This window comes from Mytilus galloprovincialis, chromosome 10, assembly GCF_965363235.1.
Source record: "Mytilus galloprovincialis chromosome 10, xbMytGall1.hap1.1, whole genome shotgun sequence".
Lineage (NCBI taxonomy): Eukaryota > Metazoa > Mollusca > Bivalvia > Mytilida > Mytilidae > Mytilus > Mytilus galloprovincialis.
The window spans coordinates 24416378-24444063 of record NC_134847.1 but is presented as its reverse complement, the minus strand read 5'-3'; the positions used below and the strand labels follow the sequence as shown (position 1 = coordinate 24444063).

The window sequence follows — 27686 nt, the reverse complement described above, 5'->3', positions numbered from 1 at the left end:
TACCTTGACCAAAAACTTTAAACCTGAAACTTGCATTTTCATTTTCTATGTTCAGTGGACCGTGAAATTGGGGTCAAAAGTCTAATTTGGCTTTAAAATTAGAAAGATCATATCATAAGCAACATGTGTACTAAGTTTCAAGTAGTTGGAATTCAACTTCATCAAAAACTACCTTGACTAAAAACTTTAACCTGAAGCGGGACAGACGGACAGACAAACAGACGAACGAGGGGATGGACACACAGACCAGAAAATATAATGCCCCTCTACTATCATAGGTGGGGTATAAAAAAAATATTACAAAAATGCCAAAGATCATGCTATCATGTTTAAAATTAAACTTTTATTTTCAATTTTCTGCTTCAAGTATGTACAATAATAAATATTTTATCTCTCATACAATCCTACTATCACATCTTTACATGACCTAACCTGTTATACAAGATAAATTCATACCTTTACAAAATCAGAATTTCTCATAACCAAATTTTGTATCCTGAACACATTTTGATACCAGGAATTGTCAGAGAATGTCAACAATTGTGGAAAATAATGAGAAAACTTAAATATGCACCAAAATTTAAAAAAAGTAAGATTTTTTTGTGTCTGATACTTCATGCAAGAATTGATTTTTAATACAATTTGTAAAGTTTAAAAGTAAAGATTTGTTCTATACTATTCACTTCAGATACTTTAAGGAAATAAAACAATTAATGTTCAAAATAGCATATCACAATACACTACAATCAAATCCAATCATTTGTTCATCACTACAATCCATGCATTGTGTTTACAAAACATTGACTTAGACTTATGGGACAGTTGGAATATGCAGCATGTATTGTATTGAATGAACTGTTACTTGAGAAGGCCCAAAACTAATTTTCAGCTTACAGTGTAAGTACTCAAAACTGACTGTAACTGGTGACTTTAATCATAAGGATAGCAAAGACAGTAATTGTGTTATCGATTTTTATTAAATGTTTACATTTTCTTGGAAATTATTTTACAGGTAAATCATTTCAGTATGTGATATAGGTTCACAAATTTAAATTTCCTTATTTGCAACCTGAACTATATATTAAAGGTCAGCTAATTATAAGAATATACTTGGTACACATACCGGTATGCAAATGTAAAACCTGAATGGTTGATCTGGTTTTACAAATATCCTGATATCTTAAGTTATTGATATCTGAACTGAAAAAATAAGGGACTTTTAAGACAAAAATGAATCTTTAATATTTCTGTTTAATACCTGACATTTAAAACCAAATTCAACAAATATACTGCATGTACTGTATAGTGAAGACTTAATTCCATTAGAGTACACTAAACTTTTGTAACGTCTTTATATAGCAAACAGAGTGTTATAACTACATGTACTCTCTAATCTTCCTGCTGTCTTGTGCACTGTTTTCTGTATGTACATGTGTGAACAGAAACTGATACAGGAATAATAAAGAATCGTAGTAAACCAATGATTTTAACTTTTCCTTATGCACGCTTCATCTACCATATTATATTTAAACAGGCGTAAAGATCAAAGTTTAGTTCCTCTTTGGTCCATACAAACATGGTCAGACTTAAAGATCAAAGTATAGTACCTCTTTAGTCCATGCAAACATGGTCAGACTTGAATGAAGAGCATTTTATGTTATGCAATTTAAAAGTTGACATTGTCTTGCAACAAGTTTGGACTGTATAAAATGAATGGCAACAAATGTCAACAAAATTCCAGAACAATTTAATGATTTAACAACGCTGCATTTGTTTTTGTAATGAAGATGGATATAAAACAAAATGTAATATAGACAAAAACTACATTTATAAATAGCTCAAACATAATATAACACAAAACAATGCATTTAACAATTCTATTCTTCTATCTGTTAAATCATAAATTAAACATAATCCTAAATATGTATATAAGTAGACAATAAATTCATAGGCAGAAAAAAAGTCTTCTCAAAAAGTTGAAAATTATAGAAACTTTAAAAGTGCCTGCTTTATTTCCATACTCACTTAGTTTTAAACTCCTAAAAATTATAACCAGTTACTCATTCACAATTAGAAGCTCTATATGAAATTATGATTTGGAAAAAATCTGGTAATTGGTACTATGATAGAGAAAAGGTCTTTAAAAAAAGCACAGAACACCAAGCAAAAATGTTCAGAGAAAAACTATTCTCTATTAATACAAAAATCTTATTTTCTTGCAATTTAAAGCATGTATTTTACACAAGAAATTAAATAAAAACATGCCTTTTTAATTCAGGAAAACTGGATATTTAATTAATTCAAATTATGAATTATTTTAATGTGTTTGACTTTAACTTGTAATGTAACATGTATTCATCATAGTTCCAAATAAATAAACAGCTGATGTTCAACAGCAATTTTTAAAATACTTTGTTAATTACAGTTTCCTGGCAGTCAATTCTCATTTCATGCAATTGTAATTTACACACTGTAACAATATCTCTCATACACTAAAGTTCATTCTTTCTCAAATTTAGAGCTATTCTAGAACTTAATGCATTGAAGAGTAATACAAGTACACATACATGCACAACACTGTGTACATTCAAATGTTTACTATATTTGAAACACTATACATTAAAGGTTGTCATAAATAAACTGGAATAAAAAAAATACATTTAAATATAACTATCACAATTTCACAGAAAATTCTATGTTTCAAAGATAAGGCTACTTAAAAAGTATGTTGGGAGTAAATAATAAAAAAAAAAATGTTTAAAGATATTTTGTAAAAATACTGGATATTTAGATTGGCTTTTTGGGAGTCAAACCATCAATAGTAATATATTGTAATATAAATTTTATGTGCATGATACATGTATAATTATAATTTCTTCATCTTTATTATTAACTTTATAAGTTACATATAAATGCTATTAAAGCAATGATGCTACTGGTAAATTCAAACTCAAATGAGTATCGTTTATAAATGTCTACTGGATTTCTTGATATTGTCTCCAAAGTTTTTGCAAATGTTTTCAATTTAATTGTAATCCTTTGTTAGAAAATAAAGTCAATAGTATTTCAAGAATGATTCAGAACTAACAATCCATTTCAATCATAAGATTATAATGAGCTTTAAAACAATTATTTTTTATTTCACGTAATACATTTCAATCGATCTAAGGATAAAACAGAGTTTGTACACAGAATATTTAATAAAACCATATCTAAAAATATTTCAAGAGCTGCAATGTAGATCACAGTTACATATATAAAGGTGTTTACAACAGTAGAAATGTTTATTTAAATTTCAAAAAATATAAGCACTATTATGATTCCACATATGTTGCGGAGAACCACCATAACACATCTGGTTACATCTGGTTATGACATTAACAATAGAGGTTACCATTTTGATATTGCAGACGACACTATCACATATTAACAACAACCACCACCACTTTGTTGTTGTGGCTGTTCATCGTCCACAACTATTACACTTTTACTTTTTGTCATTGTCCTATTATTTTTACCGCCATTTTCTGCAGATTTTTCTATCATACCTAAAACAGAAGATCAGAAACTTGCTTAATTGGCACACTTTAATCTCTCAAGATTCCAATATCATTTTATTACTCTCATGTTAATTCTTTAATATTTAATTTTTTTCTGAATGAATTCTAAAGATATATTACCTTGATTCTACATGTCAATTACCTTCAAGTTTTACAGGGCTTAAATTAAAATATTGTTTGTTTGCCCTTTACTGACTGACCCTATAAATTCGTTCCGCCTGAAAATCTTTTATTTGTATTTACCAGCAAGATTTTATTTTATTTTATTTTTCCGTTCCTACAAAAAATCTTATATTTGTATTTCCCGCTCAAAACTTTTTTAACGGAATCCTCGGGTTTTATCTTTCCCGTATAAGGTCTAGTCTGTTTGGTATCATGTGAGTGTTTGACATGTTTGAAATTGATGTTGAAAGCTTTGAAATCATGATATGACGAACGTTACTTTGTGTCTTTATACTTGAAGAGAAGGGTTCATTCAAAAAAAAGTTTGTCCAATACAAAATTATCAACGTGTGTACAAAATATCCTATGTAGGAATGGTCTTTGATGATCCATAGATCAGGATGATTATGTTAACGATGCCTTCGACCAGCATTAATATATAAGAAAAATAAAATATTTTACCTACCTACCTACCCTGTTTCAAAACATAGGGTCGGAAAAGGGCAAACAAACAATATTTTAATTTAGGCAAAGTATTTTCTGTTTTCCTGGTTATAAGTGGTCACACAGATTTTACTGACAGTTGATACCAAAATAAATTTCACATGCAGTGTATTGTGTTTATTCCAAATGTGTTTTTCAGATCTATTGTGCAATCACTTATTATGCAATTAAAGGAATTATATTGTTCATCCATTCTCATGTTAGTTTCTATTAAAACTGATTAAGTAGTCATTAACTTACAGTTCTCAAATGTCAATGAAAAAGTTATTAAAAACAATTAAACATTCTTCCAATTTTTAGTTATTCCAAAAATACAATATCCTTTATATCATGTTATATCGATCCAGTTAATATTCCTGAATTGAACAAAACAGTTACATAATCTAGTACCCTGAATTACTGTAGATTGCCAATATTACTTCTCTTACATTCCTTTCATTGCTCACTCTTCTTAAAATTTCATGATCAACTATCCACAAAAGAATTCATAAAATACATTAACAGATAAATTGTATACTTACTTTTACTAAGATCTAAAAACATCTCATCAATTCCTTTACTAAGTTTTGCTGAAGTATGAAAGTGCTTTGCACCAACTGATTTAGCGTATCTGAAAATAAAAGTATTTTTTTTATGAGGGTTCTCAATAGTTTAAAAGAATAAATTACATATAAAAGCAAATGCATCAAGGTGATGAACTTTAAACCAGTATCAACTATGGAAGAATCAGATGTAAAAAAAAGCCACAAAGATGTGAAAACATAGCCATTATACATGTTTAAGAAAATATAAGTGTATGCATGGTTAACATGAAATTGATATGTGATGAATGAATTATGAAAAAAAAAGATGTGGTATGATTGCCAATGAGACAACTATCCACAAAAGACCAAAATGACAGACATTAACAACTATAGGTCACCGTACGGCCTTCAACAATGAGCAAAGCCCATACCGCATAGTGAGCTATAAAAGGCCCTGATAAGACAATGTAAAACAATTCAAACGAGAAAACTAACGGCCTTATTTATGTAAAAAAATAAACGAAAAACAAATATGTAACACATAAACAAACGACAACCACTGAATTACAGGCTCCTGACTTGGGACAAGCACATACATAAATAATGTGGCGGGGTTAAACATGTTAGCGATCCCAACCCTCCCCTAACTTGGGACAGTGGTATAACAGTACAACATAAGAACGAACTATAAAATCAGTTGAAAAAGGCTTAACTCATCAGATGGACAAAAATACAAGTGGACGTGGCCCGGTACTTATACATTCCTACACAAAAAGACACAATGAACGGATCAGAGAGTACTCACAGTTATCTGAAAGCTAGTTCAAAGCCACTAACAACTAATAAAAAAATCATGCAACTAAGACTAGAGACTGTATTTCACAGTATAGAATATGTTCACACGATGACTGATATAAAGTTTGATGAAAAATGTAGTAGAAATTTCCTGGACTAAGGAACACATTGACAGACAGTGGTATATATAAGTAAAACCCTTCCTTTGTGGTGGAACATCTAAATTTAAGAACTCAAAAAAAGGAAAGCACAAAAACTGCCATTACAATATATCTAAAATCACATTTACATGAATAACAAGAATGTGTCCCCAGTACACGGATGCTGCATCCGCACTATCATTTTCTATGCTCAGTGGACCGTGAAAATGGGGGAAAATCTCTAATTTGGCATTAAAATTAGAAAGATCATATCATAGGAAACATGTGTACTAAGTTTCAAGTTGATTGGACTTCAAATTCATCAAAAACTACCTTGACCAAAAACTTTAACCTGAAGCAGGACAGACGAACGGACGAACAAACGGATGCACGGACCAGAAAACATAATGCCCATAAATGGGGCATAATAAAGGTACACATTTGATGATAAATGTAATTGTCTTGTATATTATGAATTCAAAAAATCTTTTTTTTTGTATTGGAAGGGGGGACTGCAGTGAATGGGTGTTTTGTCTCAACGTTTGGTAATTATTTGCTTATTATACCATGATATTAAATGGTTCAAACTCAAAGATGTTTAAGTGTATCATATATATTAGTTCCTCTGTGAAAATAAAGCAAGAAACTTAAAGATTTTTACTGGCCCTTCAAAATTGAGAAGAAATTACCTCTTGGAATTGTAGTTATATTTGTACACTATAAAAATATCTACATGTTATATCAACATTTATTAATGATAAAGAAAGTTACAGTCACTTTTTATTGGAATTTGACATGAAAATTTGCAAACTAAAAGTAATAACAGTGGATTGGGAAACAAGTTTTGCAACTTATATTAATCCCTTTCCACTTTGAGGGTGTGAGTGCTGCCTTGTAGCAGCATTAGCCTAATCTTTTTCGAAATCTACAAGGGTGTCTCTTATGTGCAAGAGATATGCTCTTAACATCGGTCAGCCATTTATCGTCCCCTTTCGGACGGACTATCATTGTTTCCTAAAGACCATACTCACAGATGGTGTCAAGGGAGAGCCGAAAATTGAGTTCCTGAAATTTTCATCCCTAACAGGAATGGAACCAGGAACCTTTGTGTTAGTAGTCGGATGCACTAACCACTACACCACGGCTCTCTGCTTATTATAAAAATACTGTGATTAAATAGTTGACACAACATAGGTTTCTTACACAGAATGAATGTGGTCTAAGAACTTAAACTTAAAAACCTAAAAATTTTAAATTGGACATTTACCTATTATGGTCCAATATCCAAAATCTAAATACATGGTTAGATTCAGCATATCAAAGAACCCCAAGAATTCAATTTTTGATGAAATCAAATAATGTTTAATTTTGGACCCTTTAGAACTCAATGTGGACCAATTTGATAACAGGGCCCCAAATATTAAAAATCTAAATACATGGTTATTTTCAGCATATTTGAAGAACCCCATACTTCCAATTTTTGTTGTAATCAACAAAGTCTCATTTTGGACAAACTTGAAAACTGGGCCCATAATCAAAAATCTAAGTACATGTTTAGATTCAGCATATCAAAGAACCCCAAGAATTAAATTTTTGATGAAATCAAACAAAGTTTAATTTTGGACCCTTTTGGCCGTTAATTCCTAAACTGTAAAGACCAAAACTCCAAAATGAATCCCAACCTTCCTTTTGTGGTCATAAACCTTGTGTTTAAATTTCATATAATTCTGTTTACTTATACTAAAGTTATTGTGCAAAAACCAAGAAAAATTATTATTTGGGCCCTTTTTTTGGCCCCTAATTCCTAAACTGTGGGGACCAAAACTCCCAAAATCAATCACAACCTTCCTTTTGTGGTCATAAACCTTGTGTTTAAATTTCATAGATTTTTTTTTGTATACTAAAGTTATTGAGCAAAAACCAAGAAAAATGCTTATTTGGACCCTTTTTGGCCCCTTATTCCTAAACTGTTGGGACCAAAACTCCCAAAATCAATCCCAACCTTCCTTTTATGGTCATAAACCTTGTGTTTAAATTTCATAGATTGCTATTTACTTATACTAAAGTTTTAGTGCGAAAACCAAATGTCTTCAGACAATGACGACGAAGACGCCAAAGTCATACCAATATATGACCAAAAAAATTTCAATTTTTGCGGTCGTATAAAAATCTAAGTACATGTTTAGATTCAGCATATCAAAGAACCCCAAAAATTCAATTTTTGCGAAAACCAATGTGTCTTCCGATGACAATGACGACGCCAACATCATACCAATATACGATCGCAAAAGTTTTTTGCGGTCGTATAAAAAGACTATAAATGAAAACAGAAATATATCATCTTCACATAATGCAGGGACTAAACTTAACGCTCGCCCAGTAGCCCAAGGCGACCAGATTTTCGGCTGGGCGAATATATTTAATCATCCTGATCGCCCAGCTGGCGACTGTAAAAAAATTGAAGTAAATCCAATTTGTACCCTTTCCCACGCGATATTAACAAAGACTGTTCCCAAAAGGAAACCTGTTTGTCTTATCAAAGCGATATAGATATATAGAGTATTTCCGAAAAACCAGTAGGTTCTTTCTAATAGCCTAAACCCAGTCGGACAGCTATGTTTTCAATCCGGAGTCACGGTATGGCATATACCTTTCTTTCCGCATGTTTTCGTAATTCTGAAAAATTTCTACAATTATTTCATTATTGAATAGTGTGTTCTTCTAAACTGTTCAATAAGCATTACGAAAGGGGAATTTTAAATGTGCGTATTGTTATGCATTTACTTTTCTACATTGGCTAGAGGTATAGGGGGAGGGTTGAGATCTCATAAACATGTTTAACCCAGCCGCATTTTTGCGCCTGTCCCAAGTCAGAAGCCTCTGGCCTTTGTTAGTCCTGTATTTTTTTAATTTTAGTTTCTTGTGTACAATTCGGAAATTAGTATGGCGTTCATTATCACTGAACTAGTATATATTTGTTTAGGGGCCAGCTGAAGGACGCCTCCGGGTGCGGGAATGTCTCGCTACATTAAAGACCTGTTAGTGACCTTCTGCTGTTGTTTTTTCTATGGTCGGGTTGTTGTCTCTTTGACACATTCCCCATTTCCATTCTCAATTTTATGTTTTCTTATTGCCCTGGGAGTCATTACAAGCCAGTGTTACACGGTAACTTGTCCCTGAACGGCTATTTACAAAAATATCTAATGAAAAAACAAAACGCAAAATCTCGTAAATATATATCCTAATATCTAGTTCGATACCCAATCTTCCTTAAAAACTTATTGAACAATATATTTTGATCAACATTATTAGAGGATCGCTTGGATTGAGATAGTATTTAATGTTCAAAGAAAGAGACTTAAAACCTCCATCTTTCAAAACTACTTATTTTCATAGAATGATATATAAAAGTTATAAAACATTGAAATTTCTGATGATTCTTTTCCTAACCAAATGTACAAGTTAGTTTACATAAACATCAAAATGATATATGCTTTGCTTCATGGTATGATAATTGGATAAAACAAGAATGTGTCCAAAGTACACGGATGCCCCACTCGCACTATCCTTTTCCATGTTCCATGGACCGCGAAATTTGGTAATTATCTAATTTGGCATTAAAATTAGAAAGATCATATCATAAGCAACAAGTGTACTAAGTTTCCAGTTGATTGGACTTCAGCTTCATCAAAAACTACCTTGACCAAAAACTTTAACCTGAAACTCCCACTTTCATTTTCTATGTTCAGTGGACCGTGAAATTGGGTTCAAAAGTCTAATTTGGCTTAACAATTAGAAAGATCATCTCATAAGCAACAAGTGTACTAAGTTTCAAGTTGATTGGATTTCAGCTTCATCAAAAACTACCTTGACCAAAAACTTTAACCTGGACGGACGAACGGAACCACAGACAGACGGACGGACAAACGGAGCCACAGACCCGAAAAACATAATGCCCTTCTACTATCGTAGGTGGGGCATAAAAAATCTAACTGGAATCAACACCAAGAACATATTAATTTCTGAATAAGATTTAAATACAACTAATTTTCTACAGCTGAGCCTATAGCTAGCAATATTCAAGGTAATTTATACAAAGTACCCTTACAGTATGTGCCCTTTAGTGCCTATTTTAGAAAACTAGCACCCTTCTACCCTGAGTTTCAAGCTGGAACACCGTTAGTAAGTATATAAAAAGTAATTTTCAGTTTTATTTTCTTTTAGTCTTTTAGTATAAAGATTAGTGGGCTCCTAAAATTTCAAGTTGGCCCCTGAAAAAAAATATCTTAGGGGCCCAGCTGGCCCATTGAGAAAAACAATTAAGTTTAGTCCATGTAATGATTGAATGTTAGGAAAGTTGACTTTAATCACAAAGAGGGGATAGCAAACAATTTTTATTTTAAGCCTAATTAACATTAAAACAATTTTCCACTAACAAATAATGTTACTTTATACAAATATAAGGATAAATCTACTAATTTTTTAGATATTATGAATTTTTATGACAATAGATAAACATGCTATATTTTTCATCATCATAGATGTATTGTCTCCTACCTGGATTTAAAAAAAAAATTGCATTTGATCAGGAAACCGAATTAACCCTTATCTGCCACCGGAATCTGATCCAGTATTGTAATGTCTTCATTTCCAGTTCATGGCATATATTGTTTTTCTATGTTTTTTTTGTCAGTCAGATAGGATTTCATTCTGATTGACACATTACTTGTTGGCGATTTTCGGTATTAAGCTAGCTGATGAATAAAATTAACATGGCTGTCATGAATAATAAAGATGAAAATAAATTTTGAGATTGTTTTGAAAGTTTGGTCAGCAAAGTTAATTTTTATTTTCTTTCAAATCAAAGGTCTTTTTGGGCATAGCTTGTAACCAAAAGAAGAGTACGATTGCAATTGTGGAAGGTGGCTGACCTCAGACCACCGCTAATTTGAACCACTGCTGAATGAAAAATACTTACGCTTCTGCATCAGATACTGCCACATGGCGATCTTTTTCTAAATCTATTTTATTACCAGCTATACATAGACTGATATCATTCCCTAACATCTTCCTTAATTCTTTAACCCAGTTCTTAACCTAGATTTCATAAAAAAAAAAAATTAATTAAGAAAGTAAATAACATTAATAATAAATATACAATTCATTGTTAAAATGTGTACAAAAAAAAAAAAGATTATTTAATATTGGCTAGAAATATATATATATATATATATATATATATATATATATATATAAATCATTGATATTATGTTGATAGTCCTAAGTATAAAGCTAAGCTTTATTACAAGCTTTATTACAACTGTCACAAAAACTTAACATTAACCAAGATAACTAAACAAAGACCAATGAACCTTGAAAATGAGGTCAAGGTCAGATGAACCATGCCAGACAGACATGTACAGCTAACAATGCTTCTATACAATATATATAGTTGACCCATTACTTATAGTTTAAGAAAAATAGACCAAAACACAACCAGGTGCTCCGCAGGGCGCAGCTTTATACGACCGCAGAGGTCGAACCCTGAACAGTTGGGGCAAGTATGGACAAAACATTCAAGCGTGATACAGCTCTGAATTTGGATTGTGATCAAATTTTTGACATTACATGTTTTTTTTTTACACAAAACAAATGTCAAGATTTTACAAATCAATTAAAGATTTCTTCTTCAAACTTTTTAAATCTAAAATTAAATAGTTGACACAGCATAGGTTTCTGACACAGAATGAATGTGGTCTAATGAACTTAAAATATTTTTTTTGCCTTTGAGCAATTCACTATGCTGTTGAATATTAATCCTCTCAAAAAAATGTTTGAAGAAATTTTCTTTTTATTTATGAAATCTGAAATGAGAAAAATTTAAACCCCCCCCCTTTTTTTTCACATCCCCGTTTCCCTTTTTCCAAAACTGATATCAATTCAAATTTCTAATGGAGTTTGCAACAATAACTACTCTTTTAAATACATCATAAAATATTAAAATGTAAAATAAAGTGCTTGTTTATCACTGAATGGTAAAGATTGGTTGGTAGTAAAAGTGAATATACATTGTTTATTGTATAAAACAATAAAAAAAACTTCATCAGCAACATTTTATATTGGCAAATTTCCAATGAAGTTATTTACATAAAGTTATTGGCAAATAAAAATAGAAAATGACATCATAGTCATGTCTGGCAAATGTCCAACATACAGTATCTAAAAACATTTTAGATAAGATAAGGAAAAAAAGCTTCATCAGCAACATTTTATATTGGCAAATTTCCAATGAAGTTATTTACATAAAGTTATTGGCAAATAAAAATAGAAAATGACATCATAGTCATGTCTGGCAAATTTCCAACATATATTATCAACTTCTATTCTATACAAAGAAAGATAACTCCAATTGAAAATTAATTGCTATTGCACAATATTGTGCAATTAGATATTTCTTGCTATTGTGCAATACTGTGCAATTGAAAATTTCTTGCTATTGCACAATACTTGATATGGAATCCTGATTTGGACCAACTTGAAAACTGGGCCCATAATCAAAAATCAAAGTACATATTTAGATAAAGCATATCAAATAAGCCCAAGAATTTAATTTTTGTTAAAATCAACCTTAGTTTAATTTTGGACCCTTTGGACCTTAATGTAGACCAATTTGAAAACTGGACCAAAAATTAAGAATCTACATACACAGTTGGATTTGGCATATCAAAGAACCCATTTATTCAATTTTTGATGAACAAAGTTTAATTTTGGACCCCCATTTGGACCAACTTGAAAACTAGGCCAATAATTAAAAATCTAAGTACATTTCTAAATTCAGCATATCAAACAACCCCCAGGATTCAATTTTTGTTAAAATCAAACTAAGTTTAATTTTGGACCCTTTGGACCTTAATGTAGACCAATTTGAAAACGGGACCAAAAATTAAGAATCTGCATACACAGTTAGATTCGGCATACCAAAGAACCCCAATTATTCAATTTTTGATGAAATCAAACAAAGTTTAATTTGGACCCTTTGGGCCCTTTATTCCTAAACTGTTGGGACCACAACTCCCAAAATCAATACCAACCTTCCTTTTATGGTCATAAACCTTGTGTTTAAATTTCATAGATTTCTATTTACTTAAACTAAAGTTATTGTGCGAAAACCAAGAATAATGCTTATTTTGGCCCTTTTTTGGCCCCTAATTCCTAAACTGTTGGAACCAAAACTCCCAAAATCAATCCCAACCTTTCTTTTGTGGTCATAAACCTTGTGTCAAAATTTCATAGATTTCTATTAACTTAAACTAAAGTTATAATGCGAAAACCAAGAAAATGCTTATTTGGGCCCTTTTTGGCCCCTTATTCCTAAAATGTTGGGACCAAAACTTCCAAAATCAATCCCAACCTTCCTTTTGTGGTCATAAACCTTGTGTTAAAATTTCATAGATTTCTATTCACTTTTACTAAAGTTAGAGTGCGAAAACTAAAAGTATTCGGACGACGACGACGACGACGACGACGCAGACGACGACGCCAACGTGATAGCAATATACGACGAAAAATTTTTCAAATTTTGCGGTCGTATAAAAACTTAACACTGTGCAATCAACCGTGAAAATGAGGTCAAGGTCAAATAAAACCTTCGCAACTGATGTAAAGATCATAAAATATTTCCATACACCAAATATAGTTGACCTATGGCATATAGTATTAGATAAAAAGACCAAAACTCAAAAAATTAACTTTGACCACTGAACCATGAAAATGAGGTCAAGGTCACATGACATCTGCCCGCTAGACATGTACACCTTACAATCATTCCATACAACAAATATAGTAGACCTATTGCATATAGTATGAGAAAAACAGACCAAAACACAAAAATTTAACTATAACCACTGAACCATGAAAATGAGGTCAAGGTCAGATGACACCTGCCAGTTGGACATGTACACCTTACAGTCCTTCCATACACCAAATATACTAGCCCTATTGCTTATAGTATCTGAGATATGGACTTGACCACCAAAACTAAACCTTGTTCACTGATCCATGAAATGAGGTCGAGGTCTAGTGAAAACTGTCTGACAGACATGAGGACCTTGCTAGGTACGCACATATCAAATATAGTTATCCTATTACTTATAATAAGAGAGAATTCAACATTACAAAAAATTTGAACTTTTTTTTCAAGTGGTCACTGAACCATGAAAATGAGGTCAAGGACATTGGACATGTGACTGACGGAAACTTCATAACAGGAAGCATCTATATACAAAGTATGAAGCATCCAGGGTTTCCACCTTCTAAAATATAAAGCTTTTAAGAAGTGAGCTAACGCCGCCGCTGCCGTAGCCGCCGCCGGATCACTATCCCTATGTCGAGCTTTCTGCAACAAAAGTTGCAGGCTCGACAAAAACCAAGCCATATTTTGAGGCATGTAGGCCTTTGATAGTCTTGTGTTTTTTGTTTTTATTCATTTTTGTTTATTTGTGTTTCAGAATTTAGTTAGGCGATCATTTTGTTGGACTAGTATACATAATTGTTAAGGGCCAAATGATGACTGCTTCCTGGTGTGGAATTTCTCACTGCATTAAAGACCCATTGGTGGCCTTGGGCTGTTTTGGCTGTTTTGTTTGGTTCTTGTGTTTTTGATACATTCCCTGTTTCTATTTTCTATTCTATTTCAAAATTTAAACATGAATGGATTTTAATTAAAGTTCCAATCCAAGATGACACTTTTAGAAACATATTTCATATGCCTTAAACATGATAAATCCTAAAAGGAAAATTATCAATCACCAAAATAAAGTTTTATATTAAGAAGGCAGCAAGATACATATAATCCTATAAGCAAGCAAGTGTTTACAGAATGACTGAAATGTAAACAAACTTTTTGAAATGAGTCTTCATCTGTTATATCATAAACTAATATGGCACCATTGCTATCTCTGTAATATATAGGACCTAAGGCATGAAATCTCTCCTGTCCTGCTGTATCCTGAAAAATAATCACATTTCATTTTGGAACTTGTAAAAAAAATTTAATCTGTTACAAATATTCTGATCAGCAATTTTAATTATAACATTTGAACTGGGGCAGCTGTGCTGTTATTTAAATGATTGCTGGTAAAATTTTATATAATAAGTTTATGCATGTATTCTTGAATGAGACATTAAATTCAAACCTAGACCCCCAATGAGGAGGAGTTCTGAAAAAGTTAGACTTACAATTTATTGCAATATCAAGTAATTAAGTTTGATTATCTCCCTTTTATCAAAATAATTATGTTGGACAAAGATTATATGCTTTCTTATCGGACCACAGATGAATTATCACGTTGTGATTGGTTAAACGCCGTCACATGGTGACCCCCTATGAGACCGTATGGGGTTAGTAAGTTTCATATGGGGTTCATGACGCGTTAATGGCGACGTCATCTTTTAATGTTGTTGTGTTTCATTGTTTATTTTTCAACAAAACGCCGCAGAAAAAGTCCAGCGTCCGATAAATTCGTTATACGGTTAACTACTGACCCCCTACGGATCCATAGAGGGTGAATAAAATTCATAGGGGACTCGGCCTCCGGCCTCACCCCCTATGGATTTTACTAACCCTCTATGGATCCGTATGGGGTCAGTAGCGAACCATATAACTTATAATGTGCATCCTTGTTTTGTGTTTTGTCAATATCTGGAGGTTCATATCTGACATGTTTACCTGTTTGTTTACATAAAAAATGGACAGACTGACAGATAGTCAGAGTGATTCCTTCATAAAACACCTTCCACACTGTTAGAAGGGGGATAATCAGGAAAAAGATGTGTACATGTAGTCTTTCAAGTGAAACATAACTTTTGTCTATTAAATAAGCCATATTTGTTTGAATTTCTTGTCTGTATCATATTTTGTCTAAGAAATATACCTTTAATGCTCAGCAAAATCAAGAGACAACTGAATTTATGGATTTGTAGGTGTAAATTAATAAATCATGCATCCACCTAGTGACTGAGAGAATGGGTTTTCTAGGTAAATAAATTAAAATGAGTAATCTTAGTCCAACACTGATGATTCTAATAGCTAAATTGTAAAGTGTCAAACTACAAAGAATGTATGTACATTGTAAGTATGTACCCAGGTAAACTGCTTAGAAATAGACAGCAAGTCTGAAAAAAAGCTTAATTTAATTTTAAGTGTGTTGCAGGATACTCATAAAATGTCAAGATTATAACCTGACAGATATAATCGAAAGATGGCTAACTTAAATAAAACAACCAATGTTCAAATAATTCTCAATGTCAGTCATTTTTTTATTTTTTTCTTATTTTAAATTAGTAATAATTACATTAGATGTATGTTTCATCCTGATTGGCTAACTGCAATCTTGCGTCATTTCAACTTCATTACACAACGAAATTCATCATTCATGATGACACAAGGTCCCATAATAAAGTGCACAGGTAAATTAAATAAAAAATTTGATAAAAAACGTGTTTTCATGATCCTAGCTAAAAAGTGTAATTATAGGTATTGAATGCTTCTTTTTGTAAACTTCATAGAGTTGTAAAAGCGTTGACCCTGTCCACATTTTTAGAATGAAGCGATTCTACACTTCATACAAATTGTACTTCGGTCAACGCTTTTTCACCCCAATGAATAGCAGCCATTTCAGGAATCTTGTAAAAAATAGGTAAAACATGTACATGTATTCTCAATTGGCAGTGATAATTAAATGTACTAAAATTACAAGGTACATGTACAGAACCTTTTTGTTCATTACATTCTGGTTCATGCTTATTTACACCTCTATGAATACCGCTACATTGACAACAACACCTAAGTAAACTGCATCTTTTATTGTCGACATGTTTCGCTGATTAGATCGGCTTCATCAGGACAAAGTATACAAAATTGGAACCCCTGAAGTACAATCATGTATGGTACGTCATAATTGTCCATTGTTGACGTTGCTATCATATGGGATACTCTATATCATTATGTAATGTTGAACAGAAAATGAATCAAACATAGTACAATGCAAATGAAGTTACTAAATTTAGAGTTAATCTATAATTGTTCGAATTGTCTTTAACTTTAAAATGGTTAAAATTCCCACCACTATTTCCAGTTCAACTAACATTGCCAAGACATTTTGCGACAGTAAACCACTTTACGGCCTTCCCAACGTGATTGGAAGTAGTACCTCCGGCCAAAGGGAACCCAGTTGAGTGGTAGAGGTGTGCCCTAAAAGTGTTGTCCAAATTAGGAAGAAACTTTATAAAAATGTACATCTGTACACTGACATTGTACTTACATTCATGTTACATAAATTTTTATTTCTATTTAAAAACACATTTTATTTATACACTTACTATTATAATAGTTTACAACCATTTTAAAGTTAAAGACAATTCGAACAATTATAGATTAACTCTAAATTTAGTAACTTCATTTGCATTGTACTATGTTTGATTCATTTTCTGTTCAACATTACATAATGATATAGAGTATCCCATAGCAACGTCAACAATGGACAATTATGACGTACCATACATGATGCCACTTTTTTGTACTTCAGGGGTTCCAATTTTGTATATACTTTGTCCTGATGAAGCCGAACTAATCGGCGAAACATGTCGACAATAAAAGATGCAGTTCACTTTAAATAAGTGTTGTTGTCAATGTAGCGGTATTTGATTTTTTTATCTGACAACCCTGCATACCATCTGGTATCCACTTAAGGGAACTCTACCAGCACAAAACATAAGAGGTGTTGGTTCAGCAGCTCTTTATTTACCTCTATGAATAAAAAAATTCATTCATTTATAATATGTACAAACATGATATATTACCTGAACTTACCCATATAGCTAAATTAACTCTTTTTCCACCAATGTTTAACTTTTTGTTCAAGAAAGATGCCTAAAATATAATAAAATTCAATTTGTAGTTAAATAATAATAATCTTCATTATAACTTTTCAGCCTAAATAGGGAAAAAACAACACAAATCTATATCTGATCCATCTGTCATATTAATTAACCAACCAATTATCAATCAATCAATCATCAATCAATCAATACTTTTTTTATTTACTGCAAACCACCGGTTCACATGAAAGTATTTGATAATGATACAGGTATTGTTATGTATCCTTTAATTTTGATGCATATTTACATGCATATACAATATAGTCCATATGTACTTTGGAACTAGTTTTGTTGTTTTGATGTGAAAGACCCCCCCCCCCCACACACACACACATGTACTCTGTGTGATGTATTTCTATTTGTATCTAATTGATAAGTTAAAGCTTTTTTAACTGATTTTTATATATAGTGTGTTCTTATGTTATGGATGTTGTGCTGTAACAGCACTGTCCAATGTTAGGAGAGAGTTGGGTTCCTGTTTATATGTTTAACCTAGCCACATTCTGTCTGTTTGAGTCTGTCCCAAGTTACAATCCTGTAATTTAGTGGTTGTCGTTCGTTGCTGTGTTACATTAAATTGAGAAAGGAAATGGAGAATGTGTCAACCAACAACATAAAGAGACAACAACCCGACCAAAGAGCAGACAACAGCTGAAGGCCACCAATGGGTCTTTAATGTAGCAAGAAAACATATTTGTTTTTTGTTAAATTTTTTTTACTAATTAGGTCATTAGTTTTCTCTTTTGATTTTGTTTTACATTTGTGATTTTGGGGCCTTTTATAGCCGACTATGCAGTATGGGCTTTGCTAATTGTATAAGGCCTTGCAGTGACTATATGGCTGTTGATTTCTGTGCCATTTGGTCTCCTTGTGAAGATTTGTCTCATTGGCAATTGTACCATATCTTCATATTTAAACGGAAATCAATTCTTCAATAATACTAATAATTTTGGATTTGTATATTTTGTAAAGAAGCAAAAAAGTTCATATTTTCAATTTTACTAATGAAAAGATATTACATGTATCTATAATACCTATATGTGTTTAAAATTTTTGTAAAGCTACAAAATCAAAATTTGTGACATAAACTTGGAATTTGCTTCTAAATAAATGATTTAAAAATCACTTATTTCAATAAGTCCCTTGACTGATATATGAGGGTTGTTTTGCGGGTAAATTGTACCTTCATGTTGAATGATAGTAAAATATGTTGCCAAATGACATTAACAGTAATTTTTGGTGCATGACTTAAAAACGATCACTTTCTTTATGACGATCAAACAATAGACTAATTTTCACTAATACAAGTAACGTTAATTTTTTTCCTTAAATAAAGGTGCTTTAAGTATTTGAGATATCTGACACACAATAAGATTATATTGAGTGAGATAAAAACAAGAATATGTCCCAAGTACATGGATGCCCCACTCGCACTATCATTTTCTGTGTTCAGTGGACCATGAAATTGGGGTAAAAACTCTAATTTGGCATTAAAATTAGAAAGATCATATCATAGGGAATATGTGTACTAAGTTTCAAGTTGATTGGACTTCAACTTCATTAATCAAAGTGCTGGATAGCACTTCTGGAAAATTTGCAACTGTAGTTGTGTATCATTCCAAAAAGGTTATAGAAGTGTATTATTTCTATGTATTTCACCACAGCTTTGATATTTTAAACTAAACCATTGTCTCATCAGTAATTATCAAAAATCACTTTTTTTCATGTTTAGTTTTGATATTTTCTATTGCAACCTAAAACTGTAGATCTAAAATAATGAAATTTTTTCATCCGGTATCTTTATACGTCCTTGACGTGAGACATTAGAAATATAATTATAGAGTATTTCATATTGTATCACCTGTGTTTTGTTTAAACAAACCATTATCACTTGTCAATTATCCGACGGCTTGGTCAAAATGTCAACTTGTTCTCGCATTTTAATCAGTCATTCCCGATTCTTTCGATACACTCAGGCTTTTACCATGTTTACGTACATACGTATAGTAAAAGTAGAGCGGGAAAATGTTCATTCATGAAACATTCATGAATGAAAACGCAATCTCGCGTAGAATTCTTGTGATTTTCTCTTCAGCGCATGGCAGATCCATGAAGTAGTGTTTGTGATACTCATTTTCAAAATGAAGTTAAATTCATCTGAATCGTCGGTCAACATTCATTTCTTTTTTATTCAAGCTGTTATCTTTTCAGTCAAAAGAGTAGTTACTCAAAATTTCAAAAGAATCTTCCAAGAATCAGAATTCAAACACTAGTACTACATTATCTTGGAGCAAAATAATTGCGATAGTCTGTCACGGGAAGTTTGAGGCCGACACCAAAGGAAAGTAGCAATAGCAAGCTATAGCAAACTTTCCCAAAAACTACCTTGACATAAAACTTTAACCTGAAGCGGAACGAACGGACAGACGAATGAACAGACCCACAGACCAGAAAAATAATGCCCCTCTACTTTCGTAGGTGGGGCATAAAAAATACCAATTTGACGCTTAAGGTAGCCCAAACTGACTGTTTGACTCCTGTATCTAAGGGTTTTTCTACCCTCGTAAATCAAATATTGGAGTATATTATGAATAAAATCTTCATTAATTCATTAGACAAAGTTGAACTTAATCATGTTAAGGCCAAATAAAAATATGTGTGGTTCCAGTAACCCTATTGTCCCTACTTTTTTTGGCTTAAAAATAGCCTACCTTAAAGATTTTATTGTCATTTTTCATTAAGCACTGTTAAAGTCAGAATGTTGCTCCCATAGACTCAATGTAAAAAAAAAACATAAAATAAAAAAAAACCCTACCTACCTACCCTAACTTTTTTTCAGATGTAACTGGAACCACACATATACTTTTTTATTTGGCCCAATCAATTTGTTACTTAAAATTGTTATTCTGTAATAATCATGATAATTATCAAATTAAATTGACAGTCAGCATGGTCAGTTATGACAATATAATGTTAATTGAATTATTCTAAAAAAAAAATTAATAAAACATTACAAAATTAATGTTATTTAGGCCTGCCTTTATGACATCATAATTATATACCATTTAGAGGGGATCGCCTGTATCACTGCACTATTAACGTTCATCAAGTCTTAGTGATCGTCATTGTGCAGGATAACATCAAAAATAATGTTTGTTTTGTATGTACATAATCACAATTCCCTAATAAGAGCAGTGCTGATTGTCAATTATGAGAATGCAATTTGCCAAATGAACAGTGCAATATTCAATGTAGCATTATAGTTTTCCAACCACTTGCTCAACACGGGGACCGAAGTGCCAATGACCCTTAACGCATGATTGATGTTCGCTTAAACCAAAGTTTTTGATGGAAATGCATCAAACTCCAAAGTAGTCCATTGTAGACACTGAGCTGTCTTTTTTCGTCATTTCAATAATCAAGGCAGACATTGAAACTTTAATAGAGAATTCTCTTCAGACACATTAAATCATTTGTTTCGTCAAAACTCTTATTTGATACTTGATCTTACAAATGTGGTTGGCATTTAATTTCATAGATGGTCCAATTTTACCTTTTGATGATTTGAATTGAATTTAACAGAAGGTCCGAATTGTGTTCATAAAGAATCCTTCTAGTAGACATTCTGAGTTGTCTATGTTGTCTCTGCCTGGGCCATATTGTCTCTCGTCCTTTTATTATAATAAATATGTCATGAAACAATTTTATCTACATTTTACGTTGATCTGTCAAACTTGACCAATACTCAACACAGCTTCCAGTGGGCGCAAGAAAAAGAGCATTTTGAGAGATACATGTAACCATAACATGTCCCATTTGCTATTAGTTCATCTGGCCTGAACCAATCCGGCTTCCCTAGAGGTACCAGGGAATCAAAGCCTTAAAGGCTGTAAAAGCAATTGCTGTCATGTTAATGTTTGGGGACTTATATATAATAATTAAACCTGACATGAGTGTTGTCTAGTTAGAAGTAAGAAGGTTTTAACTTTATATAAATAAAAGACTTTAGCAGAAAGTCATTTTTAATATGTTTTATATTTCACAAGGAGAAAACACGTTTACCAGGCTAAAGTTGGGGTCAAATATACATGTGCTGAAACATATAACTCAAAAAGAAATCATCATGGATTATCCCCTGGTAGTGTTTGTAACTGGGCAATAATTTCCTTTATTGATTTAATTTTAACAATTTTCATTATTAATTTATATTTAACCATTAACACAAATGATTAAGTTAAAACATTTCAACTTTCCAGACGCAAATGTTAAAAAACGGGAAAGAAATAAAATATCTTACAAGACATAAACATGTAAAGAATAAATGTATATTTCAGCTTAATAAAAATATTTTCATAATGGTACTTTGTCATCATTTTTAAAACTAAGTTCCAAACATTATTGCTCAGTTGATATACATGTATGTCCTTCTGATGCGGTATGAGCACAGGCACTTGTTTCTATCCAAAATAGTTTTATATGGATAGTCGACCTTCCTATGGATAGAAACAAGTGCATGTGGGTACGAGATAACTATAATTATCATGCAATCCCGAAAAGGGGGGTCATCACAGACAAACATGACATTAAATCGTTATCACTGAACTAGTATATGTATTGTTTAGGGCCAGTTGAAGGACGCCTCCTGGTGCGGGAATTTTTCGCTGCATTGAAGACCTGTTGGTGACCTTTTTGCTGTATGTTTTTCTATGGTCGGGTTGTTGTCTCTTTGACACATTCCCCATTTCCATTCTCAATTTTATTATACGAACAAGAACAAACAGCTCTACGTTGCTTTGACATTTATCAATTTTCAGGAAACATTGTGAAAAATGATCTTCAATATTTCGAAAACATGTGAAATAAAATTGCTAACACGGTGGACCGTCGAGTGTCAACAAAAGTAGTAGACTTGTTCACTGAAAAGACGAGGATAATGGTTTCATCTGACATTTGTTATGCATACCCAGTTTTGATCATGATATTTAAAGACGTACTTTTTTTCAATCTATGTAACTAGAAAATTCCAAATTGAAATATCTCTTCATCTGGACCGACTTGGCATCTACTACGTTTGGATGGGTCCATTTCATTAGTAAGGTGATCGATAAATATTACGGAGTTTTGACAGAAAAGGAAAACGAACTTATTGTTATGTGTTTTCAACAAGGGTTTCGTTCCGCTAAATTATTTGCGCAAACAAAGTTTGTCTATTTTTAGATTACAGGTAATCATTTGACACTACGCATTAACCTGTGTAGTGATTTTGATTTTACGATAAATGTATGAATGAACGATAATTTTATGAATGAACAAGAGCACCTGACCTCTTAAAGAAACACAAATTAAACATATAAAACCGTATTTAATAGGAGATAATTCAGTTAAATTTTCAATACTAAATCAACAACTGAAATGAATCCATATTTTGTTGAAACATCGTACGAACGGCGGAAAACGGAATCGCAGTTATAAAAATGTACTTTTTTTCACTCGGACTTCTATGTTATTTGATAGTCAAACGGTTGATCCTTTAAATACAAAAATACATCTACAAGAACATATTCTGAAACTTCTTAAATCCACTAACGTTTTTTTAAAGTTTCAAGCTATGTATTGCATTAGAAAACATACATAGGTGTTAAAGAATGACAGACCAGGAGCCTGTTTAACAAAATACTATGGCTTGATATGGGCGGAGTCTCTGATCTGGGTCACAAAGATGGCCATACGCGATAGCATAAAAGCAATTGCTTTAAAAATGATCCCTGCTGGCACAGCTCCAGTCCATCATTTGACTTACTTGGCAAATGGGGGACTGCCCAGATTAGATTAAAAGTGTTGAAAGCTCCCTCTTGAAAGATACCAAGGAGGGAGCTTCAGCTTTAGTTGCTAGTAGTGAGTTCCAAACTGTCAATGTTATAAAACACAACACAGAATAATTTTGAACAGATCTGAAAAGAATAGGTATGCAAGGAGACAAGTGCTTTGGCCAAGTGTCATGATCTTTGCCTTTGGCAAAAAGACTAGGATTCAAATTTCTAATGATTGGTATATTATTAAAGGGATAATTCGCGATTTTTCACTTTTCATCTTATTATGTTCATAATACCATAAAAAACATATTCACCAAGTTTTATTTTGATATGAAAAGTAATAAAGAAGAAAATTGGGAATTATTAATTTTATTTCTTCAAACTTCCTGACTTATGTGACGTAGTTTAAGTCTATAAGCATGCCGGGAGTGAAATCAATCTCATTTAAGTCTTGTTCGTTAACCATATAATAACGCTATTTAAAGCTTATCGACGACTTTTGGTGTAGCTATTAACCAACGAAAAATAAGTGATAGCCACGCAACTTTTAAAAGTAGATTGTAGGATTTATGTGTTTATTTTTTTATATGAATTTTAGTTATTAAAGTAAATAATACAATAGAACATTTTTATGATTTTTTTTTCTACAAATACTTTAAACAAACATAGAAAACTGACATGATCGATAGTGTATTAAATAAATTAAAAAAAATACATGTTTGTATTCTGACCTTTTTGCCGTTCATTCCATTGCTTGTGGAAATAAAATGTGCATGGTTTTGTGACACTTAGTGAATGTTGAATGCGTAGTTAAACTCAAGGTAATTAAAAGATTAGCATTATGTAAATCTAATCTTTGATCTTCATGCAGTGAAATCTAGGCGTCACGGGTTCATCATTTTAGGTGTGAACAACATTTCGTATTACACAGGTATGAATGACAGAGTTTGATATACGGGAGTCAGTTATAGTTTTAGACATAGAAATGTGAGAAAAAGAAATAAAATTAATTTACGGGAGTACTAAGGTCGCACAATAACTGGAAAGCTGTTGTATATTTTTATATATTTATCATATTAAAGCTCTCTTTTAAATGAATTTTGACTTCTGATTACTTTTGTAACGATAAAATACTGAATTATTTTGATTGGATAAATTCATATATAAAAATAGCCTTCTAAACACGAGTGTATGAACTAAAAATTGTACTATTTTAAATTAGAATCGGCAACCTTTAATATTTCAAACAGATCGTTAACAATTGCATTTTTTAATTTAGTCCATCCAAAGCGATCTCTATTTATCTATTTAGGAATTAATGTTCTCATCAAAATATTTTAAATCTCACAACGCATGAATACTTCAGCTATTTAAAGAAAAAAAAAGATGTTTAAAAAATTGACAGGAAATTTAAGGATCGTCTTGGAATGGTATCGAAAATTTACGAACAGATATTATTTTCAAGTGTGAAAAACATCAACCAAATTTATTCATAATCGGGAATGTCCTTATTAAAATAGTCTTCGTCTCACACTTGAGCCAACGATGTTTAAAAAAAAACACAGAACGAATTTATGTCATCCTTTCATATTTTTGAATGTAATTATAAGTCTGTTTAAACTGGCAAGAAAAACCCTAAAGTGGACAAGCAGTTTATTCTTAAATTGCTGTCATTGAATATCAAGAAAGAAAATAAATCCCGAAATTGATTTGAAACTTTAATACTCAATAGTTTTACTGGAAAATATTCACATCCCTTTGGGATTATTAGTGTACGTCCAGTTGCATATAAATTACATGCATGTCGGAACAATTGTGATGATGACGAATTTCTTCCTTTATTCAAGAACAATCTAATTGATATATAAATCTGTGATTTTACTATGTCCATAACTTCGATGAACCAAAGCAAGTTATATATCGACCTGTATTTAAATCAAATTGGTTCTCTTCTTCTTTAGGTATACAATAGTCTATCGACATTCGATGATTACATTCTGTTAGCATACGTGGACTAGTCTATTTACAAAACTTTTACCTCAATTTACACAAAATGTATGTTTCTTTCTTATGTTCAATGTATACATGTATATATTTTAAATTTCGTAATTTTCTATCCAGGCGTATGAACGAATCGTCGACAAGTGCGTACATTTTTTTAAATCAATATTTCTGGTTTGTTCCAATCTGTCCTTCACTTATATTACATTTTCCCAAATTTACCCTTGGAAAAAATATGTAAAAAGAAGTTTATTTCATCAAATTTGTTTTTTGGGGTATTATTTATATTTAAATAAATAATATTCTTTACACCAGAAATGTTATTTATAAACAAGCGTATGAGTTTAGTAATGACTAGTATATTATATCACTTTCGGACACGCAAGACAGAGATGTATATTATACACATGATAGTTCAAAATGGAAAGTTTTAAGTCATCGGCCGTGTACACTGATCAATACCTTCACAAGTGAAACGATGCATGAACTTGCAAGCCCAACAGGAAATCGCTTGAATACCTGGATGTGTCACCTCACACCCCTCACAATATCTTTGGGAATAATACCTTTAACCATGCTGGTGATCAGGTGAAGATCCGAATTTATTTTAATAAAGTTTATGCTTTTTACACGATTCTCAAAGCTATTTTATTTAGAATAGTATTTAAAATTGATATGCATTTTCATTAAAGGCAATACTTGTAGCTGTTTTGCCGATACCACCATAATAGATAATATGCTATTTTGCCAGCTCAGATTCAAATAACTCAATTAAAGTCGGCTATTTTATAGGCACCGGAAATATTTTTGAACTTGGACAGAAGCTCATAACAATCAAAATATAGTGTCTTGATTTTGTTCAGCCTCACCCTGAGAGTTCAAGTTTACGGCAAACGAAGGCGAGACATTGTGTTCCGCGAAACTCTTACTAATTTTATTTCATACAGTTAAAAATCGAGATTTTATTTTTATGCATACAATGTCCGACGCATTATATCTACAGAGAGTGACTGGTTCTAGAAATTATTTTAACTAACATGTTCCGAATTTATTTTAATAAAGTTTATTACTTTAAAGAATTATGAACAAATTAGATTTTCGAAAACAATTTTCACGGAACACTTATTTATTTATGATTTGAACTTTGACTTTTTAACTAATTCCAATATTAACAGTTTAAAAATAACAGACCATGGTTATTTAAAAAAAAATAAGAACATTTTCCGTATCAAGTTAGTTATTTGGATAAAACAACAGTACGATTGACAAGATATCGACAAGCAATTAGGACTACATCCGTTACTGTAGTTTTGGTCCTTTGTGGTTTATAGACATATAGTGGTTTTTAAACAGACAAGGTGTCAAAATGGCGGCACGCAGAGGATTGATACTCGAAATTTAAAATCGGTGATCTCTTATCTAGCAAAATAAAACTTTAATATCTACGAAGTTGAGTTTTTATATACAGAATGGACACAATATCAATTTTTAATTTTTTTGCGAAGTTTCCCTTTAATGATATTGATAGAAAATTACTACTGGAAATCAAATTGCAAATATTGCATGAAGTGACCATACAACAAATAAATTATACATGCTTCAAATTTTATGTACCTGAAGTGTGGTTAAATGTTTATCGTTAAATTTGTTTTCGACGTAACGTAAAACGAGAGACGTTTTTCCAACACATCCTTCTCCAAGAAGAACAACTTTGAATGAATTACGTCCACCTCCGGCGTTAACGCCAGCCATAGTGTGTTCCTATTAACAGTTTGTTTTCAGTTTATGTATGTATATGTCATAAAGAGGTTAAAAGGTGTAACATAAAATTGTCTATAATGTTTTCACTTCTTTCCGACGTTGTTTAATACAGCAACATGGCGTTTCTATATTTTACGTCATGGTGGGAGGTCACGAGGAAGTTCCGCTAAGACCCTTACACCATGTACAAATGTAAACATATCCATTTTTTCGCACTTTGATAACTTTCAAGATAATCAATGAAAAGTAAAATTACTTTTATTCAAATAAATAGCGAAAAGAACAATACGATATTATCCTCACATTATAATGATAATCGAAATAAACCTGTCATAATCATTGATTTAAGCGGCAACAGGTGATTTGACGTCATGTACAAAATCAAAACATTCTGTCAGAAATCGACTGTTTAGATAAATATAGAAATGGCAACACAATCACAGGTAAAATAATTACATAATGTGTTCTAGCGTATAGAATAACCCTCCT

General features: G+C 31.8%; 2 protein-coding genes across 2 annotated transcripts in view; one reads left to right on the top strand and one right to left on the bottom strand.

The window, feature by feature from the left end:
- Nucleotides 1-323: 323 nt before the first annotated feature.
- Nucleotides 324-27614, bottom strand: LOC143047229 (ras-related protein Rab-21-like). The gene is made up of 6 exons (XM_076220236.1): nt 27051-27614; nt 17555-17614; nt 14585-14692; nt 10664-10782; nt 4748-4836; nt 324-3548 (listed from the first exon to the last, which is right to left on the bottom strand). The coding sequence occupies exons 1-6, from the start codon at nt 27186-27188 to the stop codon at nt 3427-3429; spliced, it is 636 nt and encodes a 211-aa protein (XP_076076351.1). The 5' UTR covers nt 27189-27614; the 3' UTR covers nt 324-3426.
- LOC143047228 (TBC1 domain family member 15-like) overlaps nt 27539-27686 on the top strand; it is a 38625-nt gene continuing 38477 nt past the window's right edge. Inside the window, exon 1 of the mRNA XM_076220234.1 lies at nt 27539-27640. Within this exon, the coding sequence (XP_076076349.1) occupies nt 27623-27640 (18 nt within the window). The 5' untranslated portion in view covers nt 27539-27622. The remainder of the gene's footprint in view (nt 27641-27686) is intronic.

Excerpts from the sequence above, each read along its gene's own strand:
- LOC143047229 (XM_076220236.1), bottom strand. The coding sequence starts at position 27,188 with ATGGCTGGCGTTAACGCCGGAGGTGGACGTAATTCATTCAAAGTTGTT. Across the intron at positions 4,837-10,663 it reads GCAGTATCTGATGCAGAAGC|ATACGCTAAATCAGTTGGTG; the intron begins GTAAGTATTTTT and ends TTTTATTTTCAG. Across the intron at positions 3,549-4,747 it reads GTTTTTAGATCTTAGTAAAA|GTATGATAGAAAAATCTGCA; the intron begins GTAAGTATACAA and ends CTTCTGTTTTAG.